Source organism: Canis lupus, chromosome 16, assembly GCF_011100685.1.
Source record: "Canis lupus familiaris isolate Mischka breed German Shepherd chromosome 16, alternate assembly UU_Cfam_GSD_1.0, whole genome shotgun sequence".
NCBI classification, from domain to species: domain Eukaryota; kingdom Metazoa; phylum Chordata; class Mammalia; order Carnivora; family Canidae; genus Canis; species Canis lupus.
In genome coordinates, this window is record NC_049237.1 from 15,609,290 (window position 1) to 15,623,521 (window position 14,232).

Here is a 14,232-nt window from a genome sequence, read left to right on the forward strand (position 1 = left end):
GACTCTCACAGAAGCTGAGCTGATTCACTGCCAGCCCATCTGCAGTACAACAAATATTGGAAGAAATTCTCTAGACTGAAGGAGTGAATGTGATACCAGACAGACATTTGTGTTTACCTAAAGAAATAAAAAGCTCCAGAAATGGCAAAAAAGAAGATAAATATAAAGGACTTATAGCTCTAAAAGATAATTATCTGAAACAAAAACAGTAACAGTGTATTGAGGAACCTACCACATACCTAAAAGTCCCAGGAGGTAGAAATTATAAGTACTTGTGTAAGTTTCTTAAATTACATATGAAGTGGCCTAATATTGCTTACATGTAGACTGTGATAAATGGTCTAAACACCCCCAAATAAAATGCAGGGACTGTGAGATTGGATTAAAAAGCAAGACCAACCATATGCTATTTAAAAGAAACTCACTATAAATATAACAAGTATATTAGTTTTCCGTTGGTGCTTAATAAATTATCTCAAACTTGGCAACTTAAAACAACATACGCTTATTAGCTCACAGTTTCCGTGGGTCAGGAGTGTAGGCATGGCCTAACTGGGTCCTCTGCTCAGAGTTCCACAAAAGCTCTGTCAAGGAGTCAGCCATGCAGTGATTCTCATCTGAAGTTCAGGATCCTTTTCCAAATTCATTCAAGTTGTTGGTAGAATTGAGTAGCTTGTGGTTGTAGGACTGAGGTCCTTCTGGAAGGTCCTACAGGCTGCCCCTCTTGATAGGCAGTTCACAATATGGATATTTGCTTTCTTCAAAGCCAGCAGAACAATCTCTTTCTTTTAAAACTTTCTTGGGGATCTCTGGGTGGCTCAGCGGTTTAGTGTCTGCCTTTGGCTTGGGGCGTGATCCTGGAGTCTGGGGATCGAGTCCCACATCAGGCTTCCTGTGTGGAGCCTGCTTCTCCCTCTGCCTGTGTCTCTGCTTTTCTCTCTCTCTCTCTCTCTCTCTCATGAATGAATAAATAAAATCTTTTAAAAAAATAAAACTTTCTTGATTAGGTCAGGCCCTTTTGGTATAATCTCCCTTTTGACTAACCTAGAACCAGAAGATCAGGGACCTTAATTCCATGGTAGAGTCCCTTCACTTTTATCATGTAGAATGGCTTCCATCCTATTCACAGGTCTGCCCATGCTCAAGGAGAGGGGAGAGTCCAGGGCACGTACACTGTCATAGGGGGTTTTGGGGGCCAGTTTTAAAACTCTGTCTACCACAACAATATAGATAGGTTAAAAGTAAAAGGATACATAGGAAATACCATGAAAATGCTAATGAAAAGAAAGCTGAATCACTATATTAATAGAAAAGTAGGCTACAAACAAGGAATATTATCAAAGAAAGAGGTGGCTGGGTGGTTCAGTCACTTAAACATCCAACTCTTGATTCTGGCTCAGGTCATGATCTAAGAGTGGTGAAATGGAGCCCCACATCGGGCTCTGCACTCTGCTTGGAATCTGCTTGAGGTTCTCTCTCCCTCTGTCCCTCTTGCTCATGCTCTGTCTCTCCCTCTCTCAAATAAATAAATAAATCTTTAAAAGAGAGAGAGAGAGAGGTAAAAACAGACATTGCAGAAGGATAAATACGTCATTTTACCAGGAAGACATAACAGTCCTAAAAATGTATTCACCTAAAACTCCTTCAAAATACATGAAGCAAAAGCTAAACAAATCAAAAGGATAGATAAATCCAAAAGTATAGTTAGAGACTTTAATCGCCTTTCTTAGTATTCAGTAAAACATACAGAAAATCAGTAAGAATACAGGAGGCATAAGATTGGACACTTTCCCCTTAAGGTCAGGAAAAGGCCAAGATATCCATCCTTATCACTCCAATTCAACATCATACTGCACATTTAGCCAGAGAAATGAGGCAAGGGGGAAAAAAAGTCATAGAAAGCGGAAGGGAAGTAATAAAGCTCTTTATTCAGAAATGACATGATTATCTATGTAGAAAATCCTAAAGAGTTCAGGAGAAAAATATCCCAGGACTAATAAATTAGGTTAGCGAGGTAGGAGAATGCAAGGTCAACATACAAAATTGATTATATGTCTGTTTACTGGCAATGAACCATTGGAAATTGGAATTAAATCATCAGTACTATTATAATAGTGAAGCGGGAGAGCGAAGTTCCTGTCTCACAGAGTAGAAGAATGAATCTTGTGGACAAAGGGGAACGAGTAAAGCCTTAGATTTATATTAGGTGAGGTTATAGAAAAAGCTCTCAGGAGTGAGAGTGCTCCCAACAGGGTTGCCACTGAGGGCTTTTAGGACCAGACTTTTATTGAAAGCTAACCAGGGAATTTAAATCCTTTTAACATCTCTACTGATAGCACCATTGAGTAAGGATTAGTGATAACACCTTTAATGGCTTACTTCCTTTTTAGAGACTGGTAATTTTTTGTTGGTCACAAGTAGCTGTTAGAACAGGATCCCACCTCTGACACTTAGGACAGGATGGTCTGGTTTTTTGTTTTTTTTTTTTTTTTTATCTCTAGTTTCCTTACACGTCCACATTTGGGGGATTTTTGTGAGCCTGATCCTGTAGCTCCCTATCTATCTGTCATTACCTAGTCCCACCTGTCCCTTACTCAAGAGCATTAAAAACCACAAACTACTTTGGGGTAAATCTAAGATTTTAAAGCTGAAAACTACAAATGTTGGTGAGAAAAATCAAAGAAGACCTAAATAAATGGGGAAACAGCCTACGTTTGTGGATAAGAAAATTCAATATTCTTAAGATGTCAATTCTCCCCCAATTTCATTACACAATGTCAATCAAAATCCGAGTGGGATTTTTTGTAGATATTTACAAACTTCTCCTAAAATTTATATGAAAAAACAAACAACAAAAACTATTTTGAATGAGAAAAAGTTGGAGGATTCACACTCCCCGATTGCAAGCCTTACTATAAACCTACACTCATCATAACTGCAAGGTATTAGTAAAAATGACCATACATATAGATCAGTGGGACAGAATAAAGTCCAGAAATAGACCAATGGCAATATGAACAATAAATTCTTGGCAAAATTTGCCAGGTAATTCATTAGAGAAAGGATAGTCTTTCCAAGACTGGAAAATGGACATCCATTTGGGGAAAAAAAAAAGAATCTCGATGCATACTTTACACCATATACTAAAATTAACTATGTGATTTTGTGAATGGCATTTCTCTACTGTAGGCATTGGTCTCTTTATCTGTAAAATGAGAGAGAGAAAAAAAAGGAAAAAAACTATTCTAGATGAGCTCTGAGATCCTACTAGCTCTCATCTCCCATGGCTGTCTTGCCTTCTGCTTCCACAGAACTCATTTACTCACTGGGTTAAGCTTGCAGATGTGTGCAAGCACGTCTCCCTGAGGTTAATGGCAGCAAAGGCTTTGGGCATCATAGAAAAATGCAGGTGGTGGTCTCTTAGGACTTCTTATGTTGTCACTGAACTGGTTCTAGCACCTCTTGTGCAAATCAACCCCCTTCATTGTTCCCGGTTTTGCATTCACTTTTTATCCTTGCCCGGGGCTGTGCTTCCTGGTCTCTGAGGAATAGGTTTGGAGTTTACTTTCCCCTTGGATAAAGGCAATTACCTAACACAGGTGGTCACCCCAATTAGCAGGTGAATTTAGGACGAATTGTGTGTAACAAATAGTATTGTCAAGTCCTCTTACTTGGAGACTAATTGTAAATAATGCTGCAAATACAGTAGTTCATCTTTTAGTTTTGTTGATTGTTTCCTTAGCTGCGCAGAAGCTTTGTATTTTGGTGTGGTCCCAACGGTTTCCTGAGGCATGAGAAACAAATGCAGAGTAATTGTTTTACATTCACTACCTTAGCCTTAAATGTGAATCAGTTGACAAATACAAGAACCACAGCCTCCCCCCAGCCCCACTCCCAATAAATGGACACAGAAGCTTCAGGCCCCTAAAGCCTCTTAGGGCTGGTTTGTCAGAGGACAGAGAAGGGGCAGCCAGCCAGGAGGTCTGGAGAGTCCTTCAGATCTCGTCCTTAGAGCTGTTCTTTCAGCCCCTCCGTCTACCAGTTCAGCCTTGTGTCCCTGGTAAGCAGGAGCATTCTAGAAGCAGAGCCTGGAACAAGGGTCTGAGGAGTCCGGCGGAGCAGGTGCTCCTGCCATAGACGCGGAGGGGAGTGCCTGGTGCCCCACTAGGGTTTTCCTGGGTCACTGGGGGCGTCCGGGGGTCCGTCACTGCCCTCAGAGCCTCTACCTCCAAATTCTGCTCGTTTTAAAGAGTCAAAAGAAGGACATGGGAGAGGGCATGGCAACCCCGGTAGGCTCCGGCAGGAACCGTCCCCTTAGGGGAGCCACACGCTGCTCTCCGGCCGCTGCGGGCAGGTTTGGCCACGGACCCCGAGGGACCAGGGACCGTCCGCCTCGGCGCGGAGCGGGGGGTCGTGCTCCCTAAACCAGTTTGCCTTCCGGTGGCGCCGAGGCCCAGCCCTGGAACCTACCGCCTCCCGCGCGGCTCCTCCCCAGCTGCACCCCACCTCTGCTTCCTGCTGCGCCCTCGCCCCCCGCCCCCGCTGCGCCCAGAGCTCGCGTGTCCCTGCCGCCCGCTCCCCGAGCCGCCCCAGGAGCCGCCCGCGGTCCCTCCCCGGAGAGCCGCGCCCCCTCCAGCGGCCCCGAGAGCTCCCGCGTCCCCGCTGCCCGGAGAGCCTGACCCCCCGCCCCCAGAGCTGCCTGTGCCGCGAGAGCCGCCCGCCTCCAGGCCCCAAGCCGCCCGGAGAGCCGCGGTCGAGCACCGAGCCCGCAGCGCCGCGCCTGGTAAGGGGAACCCGGTGCCGGTCCCAGCGTCTTTGGGGGTCTGAGGGCCCACGATTTGGTTCCAGCCGGTGACTCTGGTGTGATCTCGCCCAGGTTACCGTCCTTGTGGGTTCGCGCCTCGGTGGACCGGGTTGGTGATGGTCAGAGCCCCGGGCACAGCCGCCCTGGGGTGGCCGCGGAAACAGGCTGGGACCCCCTGACCCTGCGCTCGCAACCCAGCGCATTCCACGGCGCGACGGTCTTCTCCGTCGGGTTGCCTCCTTCTTAGCTCCTACGATCTCCGAGGCCCCGCAGGGTTTCATAAAGCTGGACTGATAATGTCCTCCCATTCGACAGATGAGAAAACAAACTCCAGAGGTGCCCTGGCTGGGAGGGGACACACTTCTCATTCTCAACTCTCCTAACTTCTCTCAGCCCTCCCACCACTCCCAAGCCCTGACTTGTGCCAAATCCCAGAAAGGTCTGGTAGAGAAGGATGGATTCTCAGGGTTGTAAAGGGCAAATACGGATCATTATCCCCCTCCCCACCCCACCTCCAGGAGCCCAGCATTTCAAAGGACATTGTGGACATTGTCTCATGACTTTGATCTGAAAGCCATTCTATTCTCCCCATTTCCTGTGACATGATGTAAGACTCTATCCTGTGACAAACAGACTATGCTCAGGGCACATGGAAACAATCCTTTTGTCCACTAATTCTTAGTGAGACACAGATCACAACATCACAATGACTAAAGTACCCAACAAGTGACTTATACCAGGAAATACAGGGACTGGGCAGATGAGTGAAGGGATACTTATGAATAAGGTAGATAAATACTTTTATCTATCCTAGAACAGCATTAGAGAGCCTGCTTTTTCATAGTTTGATAAAATAAAGTATCATCATGATAAAATCTGGCTCATATAATTTTAAAATCAAAGTGCACTTTATGTTCCTTTGCTTGAAACTCCTACCTAAGCGAGATCCTCCCACAATCCCTGTCTGATATTGTCATAATCTCTGCTTGCATGCTGCCTGCCACTCTCTCGTGATAGCTGGCCCCATTTTGGAGAAGATTAGTAGAATTTTACTTTTGGAGAAGAAATCTGCCTCCATTCCCTGTTTCCACTTTTGCCTACTCTGAGACTGACGCCACATTCCTTTGGGTGTATGTACAGTCCTTCCCCCGTTCTTTTCTGACACTTTATTCTATCCTGTTAATATTTTGTCTATGACTCATTTTAGCATTTCTGTCAATATCCTTCCAGACTCGCCTCTGGACACTTAAAAAAATATTTTATTTATTTATTTTATTTTAGAAAGAGAGAGTAGGGGGATGGGCAGAAAGAGAGAATCTCAAGCAGACTCCGGGCAGAGCATGAAGCCAAGCAGTGGGCTCAATCTCAGGACCCTGAGATCATGACTTGAGATCATGATCAAGAGTCTGATGCTTAACCGACTGAGCCACCCCTGGACACTTTCTTATTTGTCGATATCTGCCTAAAAATCTATCCCTCAGGGAGACGTATGTCTCTACCTGCAGCCTGACCTCTCAGAAGATGGTTCAGGAGAACGACCCGGCTGCATCTCAACCTGAGTTTGATTGGCTTTTGTGTCAGCCCCATTGGTCACACTTAAATCAAAACACCAGATTGTTTTAAATGGAAATACTTCAATTTGGAGTGACTCCTGCACTTTTATTTTTGAATAATCTTTTTAAAAAGACACATGCTATCATAATTTTGCAATACAATTCTCTGTGTTGATTTTAAGGCAAGCTTTCAGTCGGTCAACATCAGTTTATGTCCTGACCGTGGGATGGTAATGTTGTATGTGGTGTCCCAAGAGGCTTGTGAACTTGTTTGGAATCTTCTCTCCTCCCCCCTGTGGAATCAAGAGAATATGCAGGTAAAGGAGCCTTTTTTTTAATCCTTTTTTTTTTTTAAGATTTTATTTATTTACTCATGAGAGACACAGAGAGAGAAGAGAGGCAGAGACACAGGCAGAGGGAAAAGTAGACTCCATGCAGGGAGCCCAACGTGGGACTCAATCCCGGGACTCCAGGATCATGTCCTGGGCTGAAGGCAGGCGCCTAACTGCTGTGCCACCCAGGGATTCCCCCCCCCCTTTTTTTTTACTCTTAGCTCCACAGCAATCTGATGACCTTGGGCAAGTCATTTGATGTTTAATTTCCTAGTATTCTAAAAGAAATTTCAACACCTATCTTGATCACATCACAAGGAATTTAGAAGAACAATTAGAATCACAGATATGAAGGAATTCAGGTTAGGGATGGCTACACAAGGATGCTTCCAATGATGAAGCCCATTGTCAACATCCTCACCACTGTTATCATCGGCTTTTTGAATAGATTGATTCCAGAATATTTTCTGAAGTTCCCAAACCTCAGAAAATGTCATCTAAAATACAAAAGATGCCAGAGAATTTGAGCAGTTTTAGCAAAAGTTGAAGTATAATTTACCAGAGACTAGGATAGCCCATGGTAGTCTGGTGAGGAAAACGCTCTTCTCTGGGCTTAAGGAAAGGAAGAAGAGGAGGAAAAGGAAGGAGAAGGAAAAGAAGAACGGAAATGAATGAAGTAAGTTGTCTCAATATACTCTGATAACGTGGAAGTAGAGAGTTTCTCCCAAAGAGGACCCCAAAAGATCCACCGTGTGAATAGAAGAATGTGCAAAATTTATTTCTATATGACGGGAGCAACCTGAATAGCAAATAAACTATGAAAATAATTTTTGATTCAGTGGAAATTAGCAAAATGCAAGTTTAAGCTAATTAAGATGTCCTTACTTATTATACCCATAAGAGTGACAAAAAAAAAGTAAGTCTAATTAGGTTTAGGAATTCTCATATGTGGCTGGTGCCAGTGTGGGAGTTCACCCAACCATCCTGGGGTCCTAGTTGGTAGTACCTAGTCATCTGGCAACTGTCTGTCCCAGGTAACTTGTTGCACATGTGACGAAGAGACATATACGGGATCATTCTACAGCATTGTTTGTAGTAGCAAGCATGTAGTTTGAAACAGCTTAAACGTTTGTGAGTGAAGGGGTGCCTAGGTGGCTCAGTTGGTCAGACTCTTGATTTTGGCTCAGGTCATGATCTCAGGGTCATGAGATTAAGCCCACGTCCGACTCCATACTCTTTGCAGAGTCTGCTTGAGATTCTCTCTCTCCCTCTCTCTCTGCCTTTCCCACCTGCTCATACTCAAATAAATAAATAAATAAATAAATAAATAAATAAATAAATAAATCTTTTAAAAATTATTGATAAAATACTACATAAATAGCATCATTTATATAAAAAGTTTCAAATACAAAAACAATACAATATCTATAGAGACACTGTATGTAGAAGTATAAATACACAAATGAGAATGAGCCATAAAATCCTCAGAATATTGGTTGCCTTAGAAGGACAGAGGGAGGGGGACTAAGATTGGAAGCCGAAAAATGTGAATGGAGCCATATGTGTAATGTTTCCACTTCTCGATCAAACAGAACAGCTGCAGCCAAGATGCTGAAATATTTACATTTTTCATGGCAAACGATGTCATTTGTTTTATAACTCTGTGTATTCCTCCACTTAAGAAGTTTGTTTCATAACTGCATCACTTTTCAGACTGAAAAGGGACACATAATAGAGCCTCAGAGTTCCTCTTAATGATAGTTGCATGTCTCGTGCACACTTAACTTTTTTTTTTTTTAAAGATTTTATTTATTTATTCATGATAGTCACACAGAGAGAGACAGAGAGGCAGAGACACAGGCAGAGGGAGAAGCAGGCTCCATGCACCGGGAGCCCGATGTGGGATTCGATCCTGGGTCTCCAGGATCACGCCCCGGGCCAAAGGCAGGCGCCAAACCGCTGCGCCACCCAGGGATCCCACACTTAACTTTTAACATCAAGGAAGAGGACCCAGTACTCTGCCTCATTTGAATGAAACTTTTATGCTAATGGTTGTGTCAATTTCCAGTTAAATCTGCTGAGATACAAAAAATGGTGATTTGGAGGAGACCAGAACCTCAGAGCCCACCAGGAAAGAAGTTGTATTAAAATCTGAGCAGGTGGGGCATGGGCTAAGTGGTTGAGTGGCTGCCTTCGGCTCAAGTCATGATCCCAGGATCCTGGGATTGAGTCCCGCATTGGGATCCCCACAGAGAGCCTGCTTCTCCCTCTGCCTGTGTCTCTGCCCCCCTCTCTCTGTCTCTCATGAATAAATAAATAAAATCTTTTTTTTAATTTTAAAATAAAATAAAATCTGAGCAGGCTATGAGGTTATCTTCAATTTGTCTTGAATGTCGATTCTTTCCCTTCAACTATGGCACCATCTTTTCTCTACCCACGACTTGGAGGGTGGGCAGGGCTGGGGGTGGAAGGGGTAAGGAAGATGTCAGTGCTCACCTCCCTACCACTCTTTCCTCTCCTGTCAGTCCCTGAAGGAGTCCTGTCCCCTTTCCGCCCTACCACTGGAAGGAACCTTGTACTTTCCTCTTTGCCCCTGGAATATCCATCTACCACAGCTTCTGGGACTGGAAATTCTCAGGACTTCTGACAAATCAATGTCATTTACAGAAAGGCAGTTTTTCCCCCTGTATTCTAGCAAGTTCATCTACTTTGATTCCAAACAATAATAGTAATGTCCCACTCCTGCTTCCATAGAAGAATGCACTCTTCATTTTATGCCTTTAAAAGTTGGAGAGAGATAACTGATTTGTTTTAAAATATTTCCTAATTTCCTGTAAGTTGAAAAAAATTTTTTTTCAACAGTGCATTGCGTTAACATAACCTAGCTTTGCCTGATTTGCCTAAAGTTAGTCATAGATGTTTGAAAGTATAATATGAGTTAGAAAATTAGCAATGGAAATGGCTTATCCTAGGATAATTATTCTTAGACGTCTGAATTGAAAGTGTTTCAGGCCTTAGCAACTCCCATATGGACACTTGCTTTTATTCCTTTTCTGTTTTCTATTCCAGAAGAGCATGGAAGGGCTTCAGAGGAGCAGATACGGAACGATGGCTGAAGGTAAGAAAGCCTGGATGTTCTCAGGAGCTCCAGGCACCTGGGAGAGTTGTTGCTCTCCCTCCACCCACCTCCATCTCAAACACAGGGACAGAAACCCCGCTATTCTAAAGTAAATAAGAGGGCAGTCCCGGTGGCTCAGCAGTTTAGCACCGCCTTTGACCCAGGGCCTGATCCTGGAAACCCGGGATCGAGTCTCATGTCGGACTCCCTGCATGGAGCCTGCTTCTCCCTCTGCCTGTGTCTCTGCCTCTCTCTCTCTTTCTCTGTGTGTGTCTCTCATTAATACATAAAATTTTAAAAATAATAATAAAAAAAATAAAGTGAGGAAGAGGGACTCCTGAGTGGCTCAGTGGCTGAGCATCTGCCTTTGGCTCAGGGCGTGATCCCAGGGTCCTGGGATCAAGTTCTACATCAGGCCCCTTGCAGGGAGCCTACTTCTCCTTCTGCCTGTGTCTCTCATGAATAAATAAATAATCTTTAAAATAAAAATAAATAAATACATAAATAAAATGAAGAAGGAGGCAATTATCACTTGTTCCTTACCTTCCCTATTATCATCACACCCCGCACACTGTCATGCCACCTGACCTGTGGGAAACGTGGAAGTGAAACTCCACGTCAGTTTGGAGGATTTGGAACATGATTGTGAAAAACAATCTCTCTTTCCTGGTCTGCTCTGAACTGGAAAGAGGCTAAGTTCCCGTAGAGATTGAGTAATGGTGCTTGCTGCAAATACTTAAGGAGAGGAAGAACCAACACAAAGTAGAAGGAATAAAGCAAGAGATTTTAGGAGACCGAAATGAATTTAATTCATTTGGACTCATAAGAAGTCTAAAAGTCCTGGGGTTCTCACCCGCCTTCATCCCTTGAAGATTTTTTTTTTAAGGTTTGATTTATTTATTCATGAGAGACACAGAGAGAGGCAGAGGGAGAAGCAGGCTCCATATAGGAGCCCGATAGTCACCCTCCCCAACACCACTTCTGTGATCATTTCCGGTAACTCAATCAGACAGATCTCTCCAACACACGTGCTTCTACTGCTCTTCCTCTCTTCTTCAGCCTCCCGTCCAGGGGCATCTCCCAGACTTTGTCCTTGACATAAACAAGTCTTTTGTCATCTCAGTTGCAAATGCCCAACTGCCCACCAAGAGAGTAGAGACCTAGGGCCATTCAGCTGGTCGTTGGCGGAAGGGTACTGTAGCTGGCATCTGAGACGCCCTTTACCCCTGAGGTTTAGATGCAAATGTTGGGTACTGCTGTGCGGGCATGCCTGGGGATATGTGGGTGGAGAAGAGGTGATAATATTTTCTCATTTGTAGCTTCTCATCCTCTGCCTCCTTCTAATCTTATATTTATTTAGCATGAAAATGGCCAAAGCACCATCTGTGAAAAAGCACGGGGACACATTCTTTTTCTGGAAAAAAAAAAAAAAAAAAAAAGCCACGTTTTCCCTGCTTTAGATGAAGTGCTTAGAGCATCCTTGGGGCAGTGCCTCACTTGGCCGTGGGTCTAAGCATGAGCTTCTAATGTCAGCTTTTTGGGATCCATGAACATCTTCAAGTGGTATACAAACTTTTGTGATTCTTCAGATATGATTGTTTTGGGGGAGGGAGGTTCACCAGCTTTCGTGAGATACTATGAAGGCCCATAACCTAAAAATACTAAGAATCACTAACTTAGGGGTGCCTGGGTGACTCTGTCGTTGATGTGTCTGCCTTCGTCTCAGGTCATGATCCTGGGGTCTTGGGATCAAGCCCCATATTGGGCTCCCTACTTATGAGGAGCCTGATTCTCCCTCTCCCTCTGCCTGCCGCTCACCCTGCTTATACTCACTCTCTCTTTCTGTCAAATAAATAAATAAAATCTTTAGAAAAATAATCACTAACTTAATAGACACAACAAATTGGTTTTTTATAGGCAGAGACGAAGATAACTGGTTTGCAACACCACCCTCCCTGAGGATCATCCTGGTGGGCAAGACAGGCAGCGGGAGAAGTGCCACAGGGAACAGCATCCTCTGCCAGCCCATGTTCGAGTCCAGGCTGGGGAACCAGCCTGTGACCAAAACGTGCCAGGGGGAGACAGGGACCTGGAACGGAAGGAGCATCCTGGTGGTCGACACGCCCTCCCTCTTCGAGGCAGAGGCTCAGACCCAAGAGCTGTACAAGGCCATCGGGGACTGCTACCTGCTGTCCGCCCCGGGGCCCCACGTGCTGCTGCTGGTGACCCCGCTGGGGCGCTTCACCGCCCAGGACGCGGTGGCCGTCAGGAGGGTGAAGGAGGTCTTCGGGGCGGGGGCCATGAGGCACGCGGTGGTCCTGTTCACCCACAAGGAGGACTTGGCGGGCGAGTCCCTGGACGATTACCTGGCGGACACGGACAACCACAGCCTGAGGAGCCTGGTGCAGGAGTGCGGGAGGAGGTACTGCGCCTTCAACAACAGGGCCACCGGGGAGGAGCAGAGGGAGCAGCTGGCCAGGCTGATGGCCGTGGTGGAGAGGCTGGAGAGGGAGACGGGCGGCGCCTTCTACAGCAACGACCTCTTCTTCCAAGCCCAGCTGCTGCAGCGAGGCGGGGGCGGCACCTGCGGGGCGGAGCTGGGGGGCTACCTGGCCAGTGTGCGGGTGCAGGTGGAAAAGCAGAAGCGAGACCTGCGAGGTCCCGGGAGTACCTGGGCCTGCCCGGCGCTCCTTAAAATCACAAAGTGGATGCTTTCTCATATCGGGATTTCTGTGGTCCTTATTATATGCCTTTTGATTTTCCTTGCCACTTTAATTAACCTGTGTATTACTCATGGGCACTGAGCCTTTTCAGGTGATTGCTGCAGTCAGCTGGTTTGTGTGTTCAGAGTCACCATCTCTGGGCCAGAGCCTTTGATTTTTTTACCTAATGTCACGTTCCATTTCTCTCCATCACATCTGGACACGCTGTCCATTTTCTTCAAGCCTTTTAGGTAAATAAAACCCAAAGGAAAAAAAATATTTTTCTTTTTTGTTTTGTTAAGAATTGTGATGGTACAAGAGAAACTGTCACGAAGTGGTTGGGACGTGCAGGGAGGCAGGTGGCGGGGGGCGAAGCCATGGGGATGTGCCACCTCTGGGCCCTGCTTTAAGCCGTTGTGCTGTTGAGGGGAGACACGTGTGTTATATTAAAAGCTGGTGACAGAATGCCTTATTTTATTCAGAAACATGCTCTGATTTCATCAGAGTTAGTCATAAAAGCTGGCACCCACCCCCACCCCCTGGGAGAAAGAATGATGAGGAGGGGTAAGGGCCAGTTCCTGAGACCAGAGAGGCCCTGGAACAGGTACAGGAGGGGGTCATAACAGCACGATAGGGGCTGAGCCTCAGGAAAAGCAGTCACTAGGAAATTATCAGTGGCTGAGAAAACAAAGGAACTGTAATTTCTTAGAGTAGGGGTGGTAGGGCTGGATAGTGAATAAAATTTTAGGCTTAAAAATGGTCTATAGTTGGGTGCCTGGGTGGCTCAGTGGGTTAAGCATCTGCCTTTGGCTCAGGTCATGAGCCTGGGGTTCTGGGATCAAGCCCCACGTCGGGCTCCCTGCTCCTCAGGAGGTCTGCTTCTCCCTCTCCCACACCCCCTGACTTGTGCTCTCACTCCCTCTCTCTCTCTCTCAAATGAATAAATAAAATATCTTTTTAAGAAATGGTCTATAGTCTACTCAATTCTGTCCTGGTAATGCAAAAGCCTCCACAGGCTCCAGGAGGCTGCATTCCCATAAAGCTTGACAAACTGTGACCTTTGAATTTGCTGTAACTTTCACATGTGGCCATGAAAACATTATTCTTCCTCTGATGTCCTCAACCATTTTAAACTGTGAAGGTCTTTCGCACCTCACAGGCTGCATAAAACACCTCGCAGTTCAGACTGGGTCCATCTCACAGTGTGTTTCCTGTTGCTGGTCGAGCTACATCGCATGCAACATCTTAACCTCAAACCCAGTACAGTCCAGTTCAATCAGATGTGCTCTCTGTGGGAATTTGAGGAAAGTGTCGTACCCAACATTTCAATGGTAGTAAAGAGAAGAGGGCAGACCTTGGGGTGGACTCTAAGCCGAGGTCATGAATTCAGTGGAAACAGACAAATCAGATGACGGGGATCTTTGGTAGCCACCCCCTGCCCTCCTTCTCTGCTCCTTTGTATTCTGGGAGGGAGACCTGCAGTCATCCCAGGCAGCCTGTGGCTGGATGGGTAAATAGCTAATTCTGAGGTGAGTCTTAGGGACTCAATGTGACACCCAGGTGTAATCTCCAAACCTCTATGGGTGACAAAGGTACCACATTGACCTCTACAGCTGCATTGAGTAATTGACTCCAGATATGTCAAGAGACGTTATATTCAAGTCCTCAAACCCGGGACATGCCAAGGAACCAAGTTTTCAGACCAAGGACCACCCCCTGAAGG

General features: G+C 45.5%; 1 protein-coding gene across 4 annotated transcripts; it reads left to right on the forward strand.

The window, feature by feature from the left end:
• Window positions 1-4,591: 4,591 nt before the first annotated feature.
• Window positions 4,592-12,788, forward strand: LOC100687459 (GTPase IMAP family member 5). 4 transcript variants are annotated; one of them, XM_038559705.1, is made up of 4 exons: window positions 4,592-4,783; window positions 6,540-6,674; window positions 9,759-9,807; window positions 11,725-12,788. In XM_038559705.1, exons 2-4 carry the CDS (start codon window positions 6,585-6,587, stop codon window positions 12,609-12,611), a joined length of 1,026 nt encoding a protein of 341 aa, XP_038415633.1. In that variant the 5' UTR covers window positions 4,592-4,783; window positions 6,540-6,584; the 3' UTR covers window positions 12,612-12,788. The 4 variants fall into 4 exon arrangements, with proteins under 4 accessions (XP_038415633.1, XP_038415630.1, XP_038415632.1 ...); XM_038559702.1 differs by having other exon boundaries at window positions 4,593-4,783; window positions 9,762-9,807; XM_038559704.1 differs by lacking the exon at window positions 6,540-6,674 and having other exon boundaries at window positions 4,593-4,783; window positions 9,762-9,807.
• The last annotated feature ends 1,444 nt before the right edge of the window (window positions 12,789-14,232 follow it).

Coding starts and splice junctions, on each gene's coding strand:
- LOC100687459 (XM_038559705.1), top strand. CDS start 6,585: ATGGTAATGTTGTATGTGGTGTCCCAAGAGGCTTGTGAACTTGTTTGG. Junction 6,675..9,758: donor GGAATCAAGAGAATATGCAG/GTAAAGGAGCCT, acceptor TTTCTATTCCAG/AAGAGCATGGAAGGGCTTCA. Junction 9,808..11,724: donor ATACGGAACGATGGCTGAAG/GTAAGAAAGCCT, acceptor GGTTTTTTATAG/GCAGAGACGAAGATAACTGG.